Here is a 16,225-nt window from a genome sequence, read left to right on the forward strand (position 1 = left end):
GCCAAGAGAGAGGGAGCAGATTTCAGTGTGCGATCAGGTTTTAGAACTCGGCGGTAAACTTGTCCCTCGCATAGCACAGAGAATAAAACATGTGTTGCGGTTTAGTCCCCCCCCAGCAGTATCACATGTCCCCACGCAAGTCTCCCATTGGGTTTTCAGATGGTCTTTCTCTACAGTCGGCATGAGACAATGACAGATAAGAATGCATGAATTATGTGATTTATTTCTGGGGTCACAGCAGGTGGTGTGACTTGGCGTTTGTTTGGGTGTTCAGCTCTCGCAGCCTCCGTCTGCCCCTCGAAAGATTGATAGAAACCCCGGGAAGAAAGAGTGAACCTTCAACGGGGCTGTTAAGTGGCCTTGTTCTCTGAGCCGGTAAATAAAGGATGGGAGACGGTTGTGCCGGGCGTGGAGCGGGAGGGAAAGAGACGCTAAAGCTAAAGCTAAAGCTAAAGCTGTTGATCGTCCCCCGTCTCATATCTGTAATGACCCGGAGATAACTTAGCAAAATGAGACATCTTTTGCCAACCCGTGACACTTTTAAAATTCTGTTCCATGAATTGAGAAGTGGGAAAAGATTAAATGTTGATGGAGAAATACCACACTGTCTCCCCTACTTACTTTAGAACAAAGGACAGACTTAACAAATTACCTCACACTAGGAAGGAGAAGCGGTGTTAGGCAAGTTTTACCTGAAGGGCCAGCAGTCATGTTGAATAATTGCAGAGGATATCTGAGGCTTTAATCATGTATGAACCTTCCGTGTCTGTGATTTATGAAGCAAAAATGTCAAAGAAAATGCTGTTTTTTAGGTGCAAGCGAGGGAGGGGCTGCTGGAGGGGGGAGAGCCTTTTGACCAGAAGCAAATCCATTTGCTAGCAGGGAAAATCTGGGTGGGGAGAGTGAATGAGTAATGCTCTCCCATGCTAGACTAACTACCATAGAGGTGCCCTTAAGTGAAGTATTTAATCCAGCCCATCTGCTCTGCTGGCACTGCTCTTTGGCCAGTAGTACGAGGTGGGTTATATGAGGCAGCCACCAGGTGTGAATGTATGAGAAAAAAATAGCGGTGGAAAAGAAGAACTTTGTTCAGAAAACCTCTCCTACGTTCGCTTTTCTGAGAAGAGGACTTTTTTTTTGCCCCCATAGACTTCAGACCAACAACAACCTTCACATTTGAAATTTTCACCGCGGAGCCTCTTTGTATTTCTTTTTTTTAATTCAAATAGCCTTTTCCTTTCACATCTACACCATTTATGACTTCACCTTTCTAAACTGCCGTGGCGATTCTTTTGTATGGCAGCATTACACTTCTTTCTTCACATCCCTTTAAATTTTTTTTTCTTTGTGACAGTTTGCGTCTAGCATTGCATTTTGTTGCTCTGAATTCCTATAAAGTGCCTCTTGACACGTCAGCTGCCGAGTTTTGCAACTTCTCACATTAGGAGGATATCTGTAACAGAGCTGAAGAGCTTCTTGTTGATAGATTTTCTTTCATCACAAGTATTACCTCAGACATTTGTCATGCTAGCGAGCACAAGACTTGGGTATGACATTGACCAACGGCTCTTTTTGGCAAATAAAAGTACTTGGAAAGAAAAATCACACTTGGATCACATCCTCTCAAAAATACAATTTAGTGGAAATTCTTAATTCAGCGAGGTCAGAGTGATAACGATACCGTGAATATTTCACTCATGAAGCTCATCTGATTTGCTCAATGCTGAGTATCCTGTACACCTCATTTACCAAGTTGACTTTATTCAGCATTGATTATTTAACTGTGTGTGTATTTCACGTTGGCTAAATAATATCCTGTGTGTTTTACATTCTTAGCTTTGATGCCCGCCATATTTTGTGCTGGCCTCACAAATTGAAGGGCTATACGGGCTTTGTGTGGTGCGTCTTGTCTCTAAATAACAATACTTTTAACAGAAATGGGGCTTAGGCATGAGAAAGAACTGCATCTGTTTCTGTTTCCTAGTGGAATATAAATGCTGTAATACATATGCAGGATCCTGCAAAAATTTTTACAGTCCTCGGTGTCTTGAAAACCTCATCCTACTGAATTATGGGCTTTTAAAAGCTGTAAACAGACACAGAGAGGTGCTCTGTGAGCTGGCATTTCCATGAATAACAACCACTGACGTGTGTGTTTCTAACGGTCAGTAAATCATACCTCCCTGCTCATGCTGCTGGCAAAGGAATGACAGTTGTAAGCAGCGGTGATGCTGTGGCCGCTTGTTGATGTTTGTTTACTCAGCCCTTTCTGTGTTTGTTTGCCAACACAGCCTGGCATCAGTCATCCGGGGTCAGGTCCTCACAGGAGACGGGACGCCGCTGATCGGAGTCAACGTGTCTTTTCTGCACTACCCAGACTACGGCTACACCATCACGCGGCAGGATGGCATGTAAGGGAACCTCTATGCACACGGGCATCGGTAGGGGCGGCATGCAGGGGCACAGCGATCCATCTGCATTCATCCACACTGATTTACATGTCCAAATTAACATGAGCTGTCTCTTGCAGGCAGCTCAGCCTTTAGATTCAGCCTTTGCCCTTGCAAAGATTTATTTGGGATATGCACTGCTGTCCGCAGACTAGTATGGAAAAATTCAGAAAAAGCTGTCCATAATGGGAGAGTCGTTCTGGCAGATATCCAGAAAACATTCAAAACAAATCGAAACAGCAGCACATTGCGCCCTAGAACAATTCCTCATGCAAATGTCAAAATGGTAGAAGCCATTTTGAAACAGGCTGTTTAAAATGCATTGAATCAGCAAGGGTAGAATCAATCTGCCCGCGGTGCAGTAAAACATAGGATTACTGTCTGACCTTCTCCAGCTATTACCACAGACAGGTCCTTAATAATGGGAGCGCAAATACATACAGGACAAATGTATGTCACATATTTTACAGGGAGGGTTCACTTCAGGTAGGAGCTTTATTTGGTAGATGCTCGCTAGAGATAGTGAACCAGGTCGTCATTCAAATTCAGCAGATAGAGGCCATGTTTGTGTGTTGACAGTGTGGAATAAAAGGCTTATGAGTGGCAGAGAATTGTACAGCTGTTGTTATGAAGCACAATCCTTGGGTCCCCAGATAGTTTAGGATTAGCTGATTTCTTCAGATATTCCGCCCTGTAACTCTTCTGACAAGAAGCGTGATAAATGGTCGAGGATAATCACACTTGGTTAGCCAACGGATCTGCTCAGTGTGTTAAGAAGGGTGGGGGTGGGGGTGGGGTGGGGGGGCAGTAGCAGCATCAAAGCCTGGCCTCTTGCAGCTGTGAGCTCCCCACTGCCCAAAGTGGAGAGAGCTTGAGAAGGAAGCTGTTGTAGGTCAGCTGCACAGCTTGGCTGTTGGCACATGTGTCCGTGTGTGTGTGTGTGTGTGTGTGTCACTCTGGGTGTGGGTGCGTGCATGGGAGATGTGCATAAGCATTCAAATCTGTGGGGGTGTGTGTCTTTGTGCGTGCGAACGCACGCAATGTCACCACACAGATGCTTTACCCCCTGGGTAGCGGAGCTTGCCGAATATATAGAGCAGCACTTCAAAGACTCGCCCTTCATTTCCAAACCAGTAACTTTTCCCTGAGTAATGTTGTACTAATTAAAACCACTTCACCAGAGAAAACTCCTAAGACTCAAGACTTCCAAACCAAATTCAACCACAAAGTGTCATCTTACCCCATGCCTGGTTAAACTAAAGTCATAAATTAGATTCAGTGAATGATAATAATATATGGAGACTGTACAGAGGGAATACACTTGAAAGGGAGAAGTTCTTTCTTCCATTGAAAAGGCATAATCAGGCTTAGTCTTGAAATAAATATTTACTTTGCTACTAAATAAGAAAATTATAACGTTCTAGGTTTTGGCCGTCATTGTTATCAGAAATTCCAACATCTTACACACCAACTTCATCGCTGCGGTGTGGAAACGTGACAGCCTGGCCAAGGAGAGATCCTGTGGGGCAATAAGCGAAAGCGCTCATATAGTCATACGGGTCTCAAACAAAACCTCACCAGAGTCCACAAAGCATCCTCGCGACTTACCTGTAACCTGCTGGTCTTGTCATAGTTCTGTGCACGCAAAGATGGGCACGGTTATTTTCATATGAAGTGTTTTAAGGCGATCCGTTTAAACAACCGACTCGTCTACAAGTTGCCGGATAATCTGGCTGCTCGTATGTCTTGCCCTGTCGGATTTTGATGTTACGATGTAGCCATGCTCAGACCTCAGCAGGTACTTTAGTGAGTATTTAATGTCGTCATGCCTAAACTATGAAAATAAGACCTGGGTTGTCATAGCACGGAAGCTTCTGTAGATACTTCTGAATCTAGTATATGTATAGCTATTAAATATACTGTTTATCCAATTAGTTAGTGGTTGTGTTTTTACATCGTATTGCCATGTTTCCTTTTAATGATAATTTGTCCAGGTTTGACCTCTTGGCCAATGGCGGTGCTTCTTTGACGCTGAGTTACGAGCGTGCCCCGTTCCCCACGCTGCGCCGCACAGTTTGGCTGCCCTGGAACGTTTTCCATGTGATGGACACGGTGGTGATGAAGCGGGAAGAAAACGACATCCCCAGCTGCTACCTGACGGGCTTGTCCAGACCCAACCCCCTCATCCTGGCCACGCCCCTCTCCACTCTGTACAAGACCTCCCCAGAGGACAGTCCCATCATCCCCGAGACCCAGGTGAGACTGCTGCCCCAGAGGTGACATAGGGGCATCGCATTACATAGTTTTTATGGTCCATTCAAAATTTCTGCTCATATCTGATTGTTTTGGATGACTTTAATAATTTAACCTGTGTTTGATCCCAACATTACAAGCTGCAGTGTTGAAAATACACAAATACAAAGTAACGATAATGCCGTTATCTTCCTTTTACCATGGCTTCTCCCGCTTATTTAAATAGAGTCGGATCTGCCTTTCAGTTTGCCTTTGAGCTTTGATTGAATTCAGGCGTCTCCCCAAATACTAAGCCATAAATTGTCTCACAGCAACAATGATAAATTCTGAGGGCACATCGTATGGAGGTTACATGCCTCAGGATTTGCTTTGTATCCATTTGGCTCAAATCAGAGTTGAAAATCCCTGAATGCAAAATGTGACTCTGCAGCTTTTGCTGCTTAAACTGATTAGAAAAAAAATATACATATCAGCGTTACTTTTGAGGGAAAAAAATCTAAAATGCCTGGACATGCCTCAGAATGAGTGTAGTGGCAGTCTGAGATACAACCTGGTCAAGAATTTGGACTGTACAATAAAAAAGAGAGTAAAACTTGTCAATTATTAGAGTCGCGGTGTTCAAGTCAAAGTATTTTTCTCTCACAGACTCAAATAATGAAGAATTAATTTATTGCCTGTGGTATTAGCTCAATTTGCATATAGACTAATGTAGTCTGTGGTTTGGCATGAGTAAGAACTTATTTTTAATATTTTCGCTACTCAACACAAATTCATGATGTTTGACTGCACTGTGTAGAATATAAAAGTCTCTATGCCTGTATAACCCTGGTAACAAAGTTTCTCTCACATGACAATAATGGTTTCTTCTGACCTGAACGCCAAAGTCGGAACTGCAATATTTAATGTTATATATTACATCACATAAATGTTTTATATTATACGCTGTAATTGGTCATCCTCTACATTAAATACCGGCAAACTCTTGTTGCTCCTGTTACTTAAGTCTATACTTCACACTGTGTCTTTGGCACCAGTCTGACTGCTAATTAAAATCGTAGGTCCTTCATGAGCAAGTGGCCATACCAGGCAGTGACCTCAATCTGGTCTACCTGAGCTCCAGGGCGGCTGGCTACAAGCCCATCCTCAAGGTGCTCCTGACCCAGGACCGTCTCCCCTTTGGCCTGATGAAGGTCCACCTGATGGTGGCTGTCATGGGCCGTCAGTTCCAGAAGTCTTTCCCTGCTTTCCCCGACCTCTCCTACACCTTCATCTGGGATAAAACAGACGCCTACAATCAGAAGGTCTTTGGCCTGGCGGAGGCTGTGGGTGAGTTCCCGCTGTGAAGTGCCAACTAAAGATGTTGTGTAAGCATAGGCTCGTTGTCAGATACTTGCGCTACCTTCAGGCAATGAACCTTGGTTGAACTTTTGAAGATAGATTTTTTTGTTTTTTTTTTTAACTAAGGATTATTTAGTCAGGGACTGTTTTTATTGCCATGTGCAATAAAGATTTAGCAGTTGGTGTGAAATCCCGAATAAACCCCAGTGCTGCACCTTTGACGGCCACTGCCCCTTTGCTGACTTCTTTGTTTTGAACGTATGATATTTCAGTAACAGTGCACTGACTAAAATATTGTCTAAGAGGCGGTGGTCTGAAAGAATCCAGCAAGGAGTCAATAGTCACAATGAAAACGAATGACAAATAATAACAGAATCCTTTGACAAGATCTTATGTAACAGAATATCTTTTCTTTTTCTTTTTTCTTTTACATCTTTTATTTCTTAGATCTTTTCTCTTAGATTTTTTTACAGTAATAATTAAAGTGTCATTTTAAGGATTGTACTCCAGTAGGGTTTACCTGTATTAATTGTCTTGTTTATACAGAACTACATGCACTTGCATTTTAATAACTGGCAAAAAAAAAAAAAAAAAAAAATCAAAGTCTGAAAAAAGCTGATGGATTTTGTTAAGAAGGATGAATGTAGAGCACCCCAGCTTACATATTACAGAAAAGAAACCTGCCAACCCTGACGAGCAACAGGATTCACTCATTGCCTACTGATCATATAACAGTGTCTATATTTACTATAATGTGCTCCATCTGAGTTTTTATTGTTTAAATAATTCATGCCACTTTACACACTATTTCACATTGGGGTTTATTTGAATTTACACAAGATAAAACAGACAAATGAGAGGAGAGCACATAAAAATCAAAATGTGCAGTTGAGACTCAGAAACCCCATGGGTCTTCTAAAATCATCCCAGCTGGAGAAAATTACATAGTCAATGAGAAAGCAGAACCAGCAAATACAGAAAACAGTCGCAACGTGTGCTGAATGTCTTATAGAGTACAAGCCTCATTGCTGCTGTAAGTGTCAGGTAAGGAGGTTGCAACCTTGCTCACCATGGGCATCTGCTGTCATTACTTTCAGTGTCAGTGGGATATGAATATGAGACCTGCCTTGATGTGGTGCTCTGGGAGAAGAGGACGGCGGTGTTACAAGGCTATGAACTGGATGCGTCCAACATGGGGGGGTGGATGCTAGACAAACACCACATATTGGACATTCAGAATGGTAAGAAATGTCCATCTATACAGTATATGTGTGTGCATGTGGGGCGGAGATAAGTGGCCTCTTAGGGTTGCAGGCACGCGATCTCTGCGGGAATCACCACAATAAATATCTGAATTAAAATGAAATATGGTTCGTCATCCCATCTGGAGATAATAGAGGAGAGTTTTGAAGGGCTGATCATTCACAGTAATGATAGAATAAATCAGCGAGTAAGTCACCAGGGTGCAGGCCTTGCCACGATTCCACACCACTCAGCTATTTTAGGAAGAGGACGACATTTTGGCTGCTCGTGAAGGCTCATCCTTTGATGAACAGGCGTCATGTTTAATTCCTGCATTAATTCAATAAACTAAATTGATTTTTTTTGCTCTGTAATCAATCAGAATAGCTTTAATTGCCAAGTACAATAAATGGACAAGAGTTTGTCTGTGTCGTGCTGGTGCGGGGACATGAGAAACTGAAACATGCATAATGGAACTGTCACATATACATACAGCACTGAGTCAATGCTGGGTTACAGCACCAGGAGGTCACACTCTATAACCTGGAGAATTCAGTGCTATGTTACAGCTGTGCAGGCAGCAATATGACTGCAATTATAAAAAGTAGGCCTCGGGGTGGTGTGAATTGTCAGTTTGCCAGGCTGGTGTTTTGACATTAAAGCCGCTGCAGCTCACAATTGTTGTTCCAGTTGTCCGACACAATTTGTGTCCCTTTCATCTTGAGGATAGCCGAGGTTACAGTCGTGGCCTTCGGCAGAGCCCTTAGTCTCACACTGTCAGGCTGGAGCTTGTGACTGGAAGTTTAGTATTTTTGCGTTTTGTTGCGTGTTTATTTTGTTTTGGTGGACATTTATTGTTTGTCTGTGCTAATTTTAATGCAGGCTTTTATAATCTAATTTACCCAGCCATTTGTAGAACTCACTTAATCGGGAGCATCTGCACATAGATAGATAGATAGTTAGACTAGAGCTGGCATGAAAAACAAATGCGTTTGGATTAATACTTTGGTTCTAGCCAGATTCTTGTGTCTTCGAGCCATAGAGCCTGGGGATTTTCTTTGATGTTCTTTTAGTGATAGCATGACTGCTGAGGAGCTGGGCTTGGTTATGATCGATTTTTTTTTTTCTTCTGATTCAACTTTATTTTCATTACTCAGGAAGATAAGATGTGAAGCAGCTCAAATGTTACAGCTGATAAAATTTGTAGATGTGGACCAGATGTTTTCTATCTATCTATCAGGTTCAGTCAAGTATGTTCCTAGTGTGTGGGCTAATTTGGCATTGGAGGTATAATGTTGCTTGTTTAACATGTGGATTTAACGGTCCTTAACTGATGTCTTGGTAGCTCCTTCCCTATTTTAAGCCACTATCAAGTCAAAAATTCGTATTCCGAGGCCACTGTGTTGAGAAAAGATTAACCAAATTCCATCACTCTGAGGAAGATAACACTTTTCATTTAAATGTGGAGATACAGCAAGAAAAGTGCGAAATGATCAAATTCCCCTCTCTCCCCCCCTCTCATTTTGAGATGAAATATTCCTTTATGTGATAATCAGGAGGAGGCAGTCTGACCTCATATGCAATGATATCAGTATTAACATCCATACAAAACATCATCTAGTTTGCCTTTGTGCCAGCTTCCACTCTCCACGCCTCTTGTACGCCTACTGTACGCTCACTCACTCAGGGGTCACACTATTCACCTAACGGGTAGGAGTATCATTCGGTGATACTGAGTGAATCAGTAATTTCTGATTCACTCCGCTTTGCGGTGCTTTGTGGGACACGAAATGTAGTCAGTAGAAAAAAAGAACACATTTAGCTGAAGTTGAGCTTTTATCCAGCAACATGTTGGCCCTCAGCAGCCATCAACACCTAAGTGTACATCACCATGAAGTTGCTTCACAGTAAAATGCTTCTGCAAACAATTACTCTGTCACTGACGCATTTAAATTCAGTGCAACACGTGGATGAATCCCTTTAAAATGAACGTCGGTTTATTTTCTTTCGAGGAAAATGCCGGTTCATAGTTCTGCACGGGCTTGGTTCCTAAATGGCACAACCTATCATTGTGAAATGGTCATGAATTCATCACCTCAGTGTGAGATCAAATAGGACTTTATAAGGCACCACCGGTCCGTCCAGTGAGGTTGAAGAGGTTAATGAGGGTCACTGGTTTAACAGCACACTGTTTTAGGTGTTTGTGTGGCTACACACCCACAATCGGCTGGGGCAATACTATTCATCCCACAATCCCCAGTGGGTTTGCACAGTAATATCGGCCATGTATTCTGTATGTATAATTGTCCTCTCACATCTAAGAGATTGCACAAACTGTCTTTTGTCAGATATGGTTGTGAAAAACATGTCAGGCAACCAGTTTCTGAAACGGAGTCTTCCTTCACTTTGTTCAAACCTGGGTGCTACTTTGTCCTGCTTCTTCGTTGAACGATAAAAGACATAGGGGCCTTTTGCCGAACCCGGTCTGTCAAGCCATCCGGAACGTGAGGTTTATGAAGTGTGCAAAAGAACACCGAAAGATGCCTCCAAGCTTGACTGCTGTTGGTGCGTCGCGTTTCATCCCTCCTGTCTCAAAGTATAGCACACCCGTCTCCAAAGCATTCACTGTGGCAGCATCACAGTTGGAGTTGTAGTTGTTGTGAGATGCGTTTGTGATCAACAGATAGGTGCAGCATGTGTGATATGCTAATGTCTGCTGCATCCTTTATTAGATTGAGCTGTGCTGTGTGTCTGGATTTATCAGAAAATTGGATGTTACTGTGCATGAAAAATCATCATGTGCAGAGTTGTGCGTGTACATGGAAGCGGTGATGACAGAAATAAAACAACAACCAGATGGTGTCGAGTTTAGTAAATGCTGCAGCATCCCCAAGGCTTTTTCACACTTTTTCACTTGTCCTGTTACAGCACCGCCCCAAAAATAAATTGCAAAGTCTGACTAAATTTAAAAGATTCAAAAATAGTTTAGCAAACTTGTGTTGTTCTGTCTCATTTACCCCTGTCTGACAGGAGCTTAATCAATTTGCCAAAAGGGGTTCGTGCTACAATCCTATTAGCTCAACCCAAAGACAGAGAGCTCTGTAAGACTGTGAAATGGTTTTGTTAGCGGCTTTGGTATGTTAGTTTATACAGTTTTCACATCAAACTATCATAACCTTATCTGTGCTCGTATCTGTCTTTGCCCTCACACATATTCATTTTTATTACAGAGGTCGTGGGTAGCCACCTAGTTTTGTCCACTTGCATTTTCTCAGTCCAAACTGAATAATTCAGTCTCGCATTCAGCCACTTTTTGACATTTGAGATTTATGGCCCACGTGGGTTTTTGGGCAAGGAATGCAGTTCAATATCCTCGCTAGGCATGAAGATGAATGTAAATATCACTGTTTGCCTTCATTGCTGCTCCGGTATTGATTTTTAATGCTGTAAACCTTGACTAATGTCCTCACCCAAAACGCTAGCAAGTGGCGGTGCTCTGCAGGTTTTGCTCCAGATTTGCTCATTTTTGCACCACTTCGAACATCTGAGGAATTTTTTTCTCTGCGTCGTTCGAGCAGAAGTCCCGAGCAGAGGCCGTCTCCCTCTCTCTGGCTCCAATCAAGAGCCTGTCAAAGTAGATAAGGCAAGTTGCTGGGGTACGTGCTTTAGTCATGTCCGCCCCCTTTTGCGTTGTCACAAGTGGGTATGCCTTCCCTTCAATCGGCAGCTTGTCTCCATCTAGGGTAACATAACAGATTCTTATTGGACGCAGCCAATTCAGTTCAGCAACTCAGTATCTCGGGGTGTACTTACCGTACAGCTCACACACATGCTGCTTTTGAAGCACTGAGATGATTCCTGCCCACTTTTAGCCTTTATCATCATGCATTAGCGGGAGTCCGGGTGGTATCTCAGAGAATGACACAGTGCAACAGAGAACAAAGAAGGACGGGGTGCAATTAAGACACTCCCGCTCCTCCCCTACCAATCTCTCTACTCTCTACGTGTCACCAAGGTGACATTGCTCAGGGCGCTTCAGTTTTTTTTTTATCAGGTACGGAGGCTCGGCCTTGCATTTGTACCATTAATCATCCAGGAAGCCGTGATGTCGGCATTGAAGCCCTTTTTTTTCACTACATGACGGAAATTAGCCTTTTGTCAAAGAAATGATTACCTTCTGTCATGATTCTAAGAAAGGAATCAATTGAACAAACAGTCAGAATGGAGTGAGTTCGCATTTTCAGAGAAAGAAGAAAGGTGGCTTTGTAGTTTCGGAAAGTGTAATGACGAATTATCAGTTCTATATACAAGAGGTGGGTATGTGAAGACGGCAGAGCAAGAGCGATTTTCACTTTTTGCTCAAATGTGTCTATAACGATTCCTCTTCTGCTTTTTCTATATTCAGCTTTATTTTCTATGATAGAAAATCACCATCGTGGTTTCTCTGCGTCTCCACTGTTAAATTCACTATCATTTCATTTTAATACACGTTTATATTTGGAATTGTTTTCAATGTCTTTCCATTACTACTTGGCAAATTCCCCAGTACTGTAAGAGTCGAGCTGTGCCTGAGTGTTTAATAATGTGGTAAATGCTGCGTGACATGCAGTTACGTTACATTATAGGCCGTGTGACTGTTGGATGGAGCCGTACTGGAGTGATCTTGGAGTAGGAGGGACAGCAGATTCTCAGACTCTGTAAAAAGCCTCTTCTCGCCATGTCAAGCGAAACAGTGATTTACTTTTTTCCTCTTTCACCAACTTCTATCCAAGAATCTCACACACCTCCACACATTCATTTACTAATCAATGAGCAGACACGTCCCTATTGCTTGATCCATTCAGCTGCCATGCTTACACTTTGACCTGAAGTCTCCTCTGCAAAATCTGTTGAGGGAGCATTCGTTTGTTTAAGTCTGTGCGGAAAAACAGAACTGTGCCAGATTGAAAAAAATGTATTTCTGTCATATTAAATTTTATTTCTGTTATACAGTAGCTTTATCTTGTTTTAGAGAAAGTTTTGTTTACAGTTTTATGGATTTCACGCAAACTCAGAATAGACAGAAGTAAATTTATAAAATATGTATAAATATCTTCAAAGACTCTGAAGCCATTTTTGTCTGGACACTGTTTGCAGTCCCGCTCTTCAGCCTGGGGCGCTGGATAGTCAGAAACCGAATTCCCATCAGTGCAGCTCTCCAGCTGAGACGTCACAAGCTTGATCCTCGCAACAATCGTCAGCAGTAATGTGTCAGGACCAAGTGTCCTTGAGGGAAGAAAGCTGAACCTTAATCCACTCACTCACTCTACAGTTGCTCCACAGAAGAGGAGTGTATGTGTGAGAAAAATCAAAGTGAAAGAGCACAGTGTCCATTCTAAGCCCTGGCCTGATGGTGGGGGGTAGTTAATGATTGATTGGTGTATTTAAGCCATTCCATTACACTGTCTAATAGCCTACGGTAAGATTTGTGTGTACAGTAAACTGTGATGGAAGTGTAAACAGAGAGGAGCACAGCAGCTTGCCAAAATGACCTCAGCATTAAGTGTTTTTTTTTTTTTTTTTTTGTAAAGCTGAACGCCAGCCAAACTGCTAGACGGCTGCACTGCTGCAGTTGATCCATTTCCTACACACTGCATTAGGCTCCTGGATATTAGAAACGTTTGTGTCTTTCTCGAGAATGTTAAGTAGCTTTTACACAAACAGACATTAAAATTCTAGTCAGATTACATAGCTTATTTGTTTTTACTAGCTATGTTTCTGGGTGCAGCAAACATGTTTCGGCTCAACTGAGGGTTTTCATTACACTGTGTGTTTCATTCATTGAGCAGACACATGGATCACAGTTCAATTAAAGTCCCAAGGTCGCCCATTGGATGGCGTCACACACAAAGCAGTCCCCCAGATCTATTTGTCTTTGTTAGAGGCTCATGTGTAATGTTCCTGGATTCAAAAGACAGATTGGTCAGATCGTCCTGTCAAGAGTCTCGCCAGACCGCGCCGTCATTTGAATTTGCCCTTCAATCAATTACATCAATGAGAGGAACTAATCAGAGAAGGGACAAGCAGCCGCATGCTTGATTTCACATACATTGAGGTTTATGAGGGTTTACAGGATAACCCTGTGGGAGAACAACATTATGTGGCCATTCATTGGTCTCATAGATCCACTAATTAGGGCCGAGGCAGCGTGAACTCAAACAAGTTGGTGGATGTGAATAATCAAGTGCTTCTAGTATGCATTTCTTCCCTTTGATGTTTTTTTTTTTACCCCTTTGAAGAGACTCATTCTATATCAGAGAAAGCTATGTGGGAGCACAATTAAACACCCCTAAATTGTGTAATAAACAAACCACACAATTATGATAAATACTTACTAGCTGTGGCCAAAGGAATGTAGTAACCTTAGTTTTACTTGTTTCGAGGTTGTGAAATTGCAATAACTTGAGTCAGCTACTTTACATTGTGGTTATTAAGGACTATTTGAAATAAATGTCTTAATATATCTCTACATATTGTGCTACTTTGGACATTTTATACCAATTAATTACTCAGTATATGTGAGAATTCAAAAGCTAAATTAAGGTCCTTTTTGTAATTTCCCCCCCATAAATTCAAAGTTACATAGGTGTAATTAATTGAGATTGGCAAATAGGGTAGTGTTTCCTTCCATGTCTTTTTTGTCCTTTCTTGTAAAGGAATAGTTTGGCATTTTGGATAATATGTTTAATTGCTTTTTGGCTAGACCGACCATGGTCCAGCGCTACATCTCTAAATGTCCATGACTCGATTAGTGAGTGAGTGAGTGATAAAGTTGACTTTGTGATGACGTTGCACTACTGGTCGGCCGGTCAAATGTTGGAGATTCCCCATTTGCCGTTGATCTTTTAAAACGAATTGGCGTGAAGCGTTTCGGTAACGGTATCAGGGGGCCATTTACAGGCAGTGTTGCCAACTTAGCGCCTTTGATTTACCGACTTTTCAGACCCCTTTAGCGAGTTTCCTTTCACAAAAGCAACTCCCAACAAATCTAGTGACTTTTTGGACAAACCTTAGCTACTTTCCTTAGAAGAGAGTCTCCAGCATCGCCCCCAAGTTTGAGGTCCGGCTTTTCCTCGGCAGGCACACCTCTCTATGCGTCTCACTCAATTGACCGCACGGCAGCTGACACAGACGTGGACGAGCTACTAACTTTCTCTCCGAGTGATCGGTTTACAAGTAAATATAGCCGCAGCACAGCCATTGTCTTTAACTGATGCGTTTAGTGATTTTATCAGAAGACGTCGCGGCTATAAAAATCAGGATTTTAGCGGAGCAGAGCACAGCAGCTTGGAAATGGCTTGGAAGTGACTGCTGGTTAACATGTGGTCTTAATGGGCCACGATTCAGTCGCTGTTTCATACTTGTTCCACTGTCTGACAACACAAACATTAAAAACATGTAAATGAGAACAGCTTTATTGGGAATTCAGCTGTACTAAATGATTGTGTGTGTGTGTGTGTGTGTGTGTGTGTGTGTGTGTGTGAGCGCAGAGAGTAGGAGAGAATCAAACAGACGAAGAGATCGGAGATCTGAGATCGACTGACACTAGACAGAATGCAAGTACGAAGCGATGATGTCACAAGTATGCTATTCGGCGTACTACATCGTCTAGCAACATTTCACGACTTTTTCGAGCAGGCGTCAGCTACTTCCCATTGACAGTAATTGTTCCACAACAGTTTTCAACTACGTCCTCAATTTGGCATATTGACCATACACGGTCCAGCTATATGCTAGGGCTCTGACCTAGTTTCGTTATGTAACATTGTGATGTTAATTTAGGCTCTAGCTTCAAGTATTGAATGTGCGTATTAAATCTGAATCCTTTAGAATCTCTAATCAATTTACTTTTAACTTTCCACAATTCTGAGATAATTCAGTGCTGAAACAATTAGTCCATTCGTAGATCAGTTGATTGACAGAAAATTAACCGGCAACACTTTTAATTATTGATTATTTGGCTAAGGCTGTGTTCCAAAAAGCAAAATGGAGAATAGTCTCCGGCTCCAGCTTCTCAAACTTCAAGATTTCCTGCGTTTCTCTGTTTTTATAGAAAGTTTACACTGAATCTCTTTAGGTCTTGGACCGTTGGTTTGACAAAAGACATTAGAAGATGTCACCTTAGATTCTGAAGCCTTGTAATGGGCATTTTCCACTGTCTTTTTTTTTTTTTCTTGGACACTTAGTAAATCAAACGATGAATCATCTAATCCAAAAAATAACTTTAGAGATTAATTGATAATGAAAATTGTTTGTTGCAGCCAGTCAATAATGAAGTATTTGCTCCTAAGATGAGTAACTACCTGAATATTTAGTATGTTTTTTTTATTGCTAATTATAAATAAAATAGGCAAGGCATTTGTAAACACAGTTTTTTGCAAACCAACCAAATCAAAAGTGTAATTTGCTATTTAAACCCTAGTCTAGCCTTCCTCACTACAGACAGCCTGAGCTGAAATATGAAACAACACGCTTAACTAGGATCTACAACTTCCAGTTTCATCCAACACAAGGTACAAGGGTGAATGACTGAAAAAACAACCTGAACTGAAGCAAACTGGCAGCAGAGGTGCAGGAAAAAAAACTGGACTGGAGTAAGAGTAGAGTGCAGTGCTGCTGAGGAAAACTTTAACCGACATTCAGGCAGCAGGAGAGACAGCAGAGCATCAGAGAAGGACATGAATGAAAACCTTCATCAGTGTCAGGCTGGTTTTGGTTGAGTTTCGTAAAAGAAATAAATAAAAAAATAAAAAAAATGCAGAATTGCTCAACGAAGACATCAACTCATATATTCGGGGCAGGAAACTTAAACTGAACCCAGACAAAAGGTTCAAATGTTTGTCTGTTGGCTGCTGTTGAGTTTCCTGTTGTGCTGAGGGTGTGCTGGTTTTCTCTCTTTAGAT

At 42.0% G+C, this 16,225-nt stretch overlaps 1 protein-coding gene across 1 annotated transcript in view; it reads left to right on the forward strand.

Moving 5' to 3' along the window:
* Positions 1-16,225, forward strand: part of si:dkey-237h12.3 (teneurin-3) — a 145,524-nt gene that overhangs the window by 100,721 nt on the left and 28,578 nt on the right. Inside the window, exons 19-22 of the mRNA XM_040120290.1 lie at positions 2,292-2,411; positions 4,445-4,706; positions 5,762-6,029; positions 7,139-7,282. Coding sequence (XP_039976224.1) covers positions 2,292-2,411; positions 4,445-4,706; positions 5,762-6,029; positions 7,139-7,282 — 794 coding nt within the window. The remainder of the gene's footprint in view (positions 1-2,291; positions 2,412-4,444; positions 4,707-5,761; positions 6,030-7,138; positions 7,283-16,225) is intronic.

Source organism: Xiphias gladius, chromosome 23 (assembly GCF_016859285.1).
Source record: "Xiphias gladius isolate SHS-SW01 ecotype Sanya breed wild chromosome 23, ASM1685928v1, whole genome shotgun sequence".
NCBI lineage: Eukaryota > Metazoa > Chordata > Actinopteri > Istiophoriformes > Xiphiidae > Xiphias > Xiphias gladius.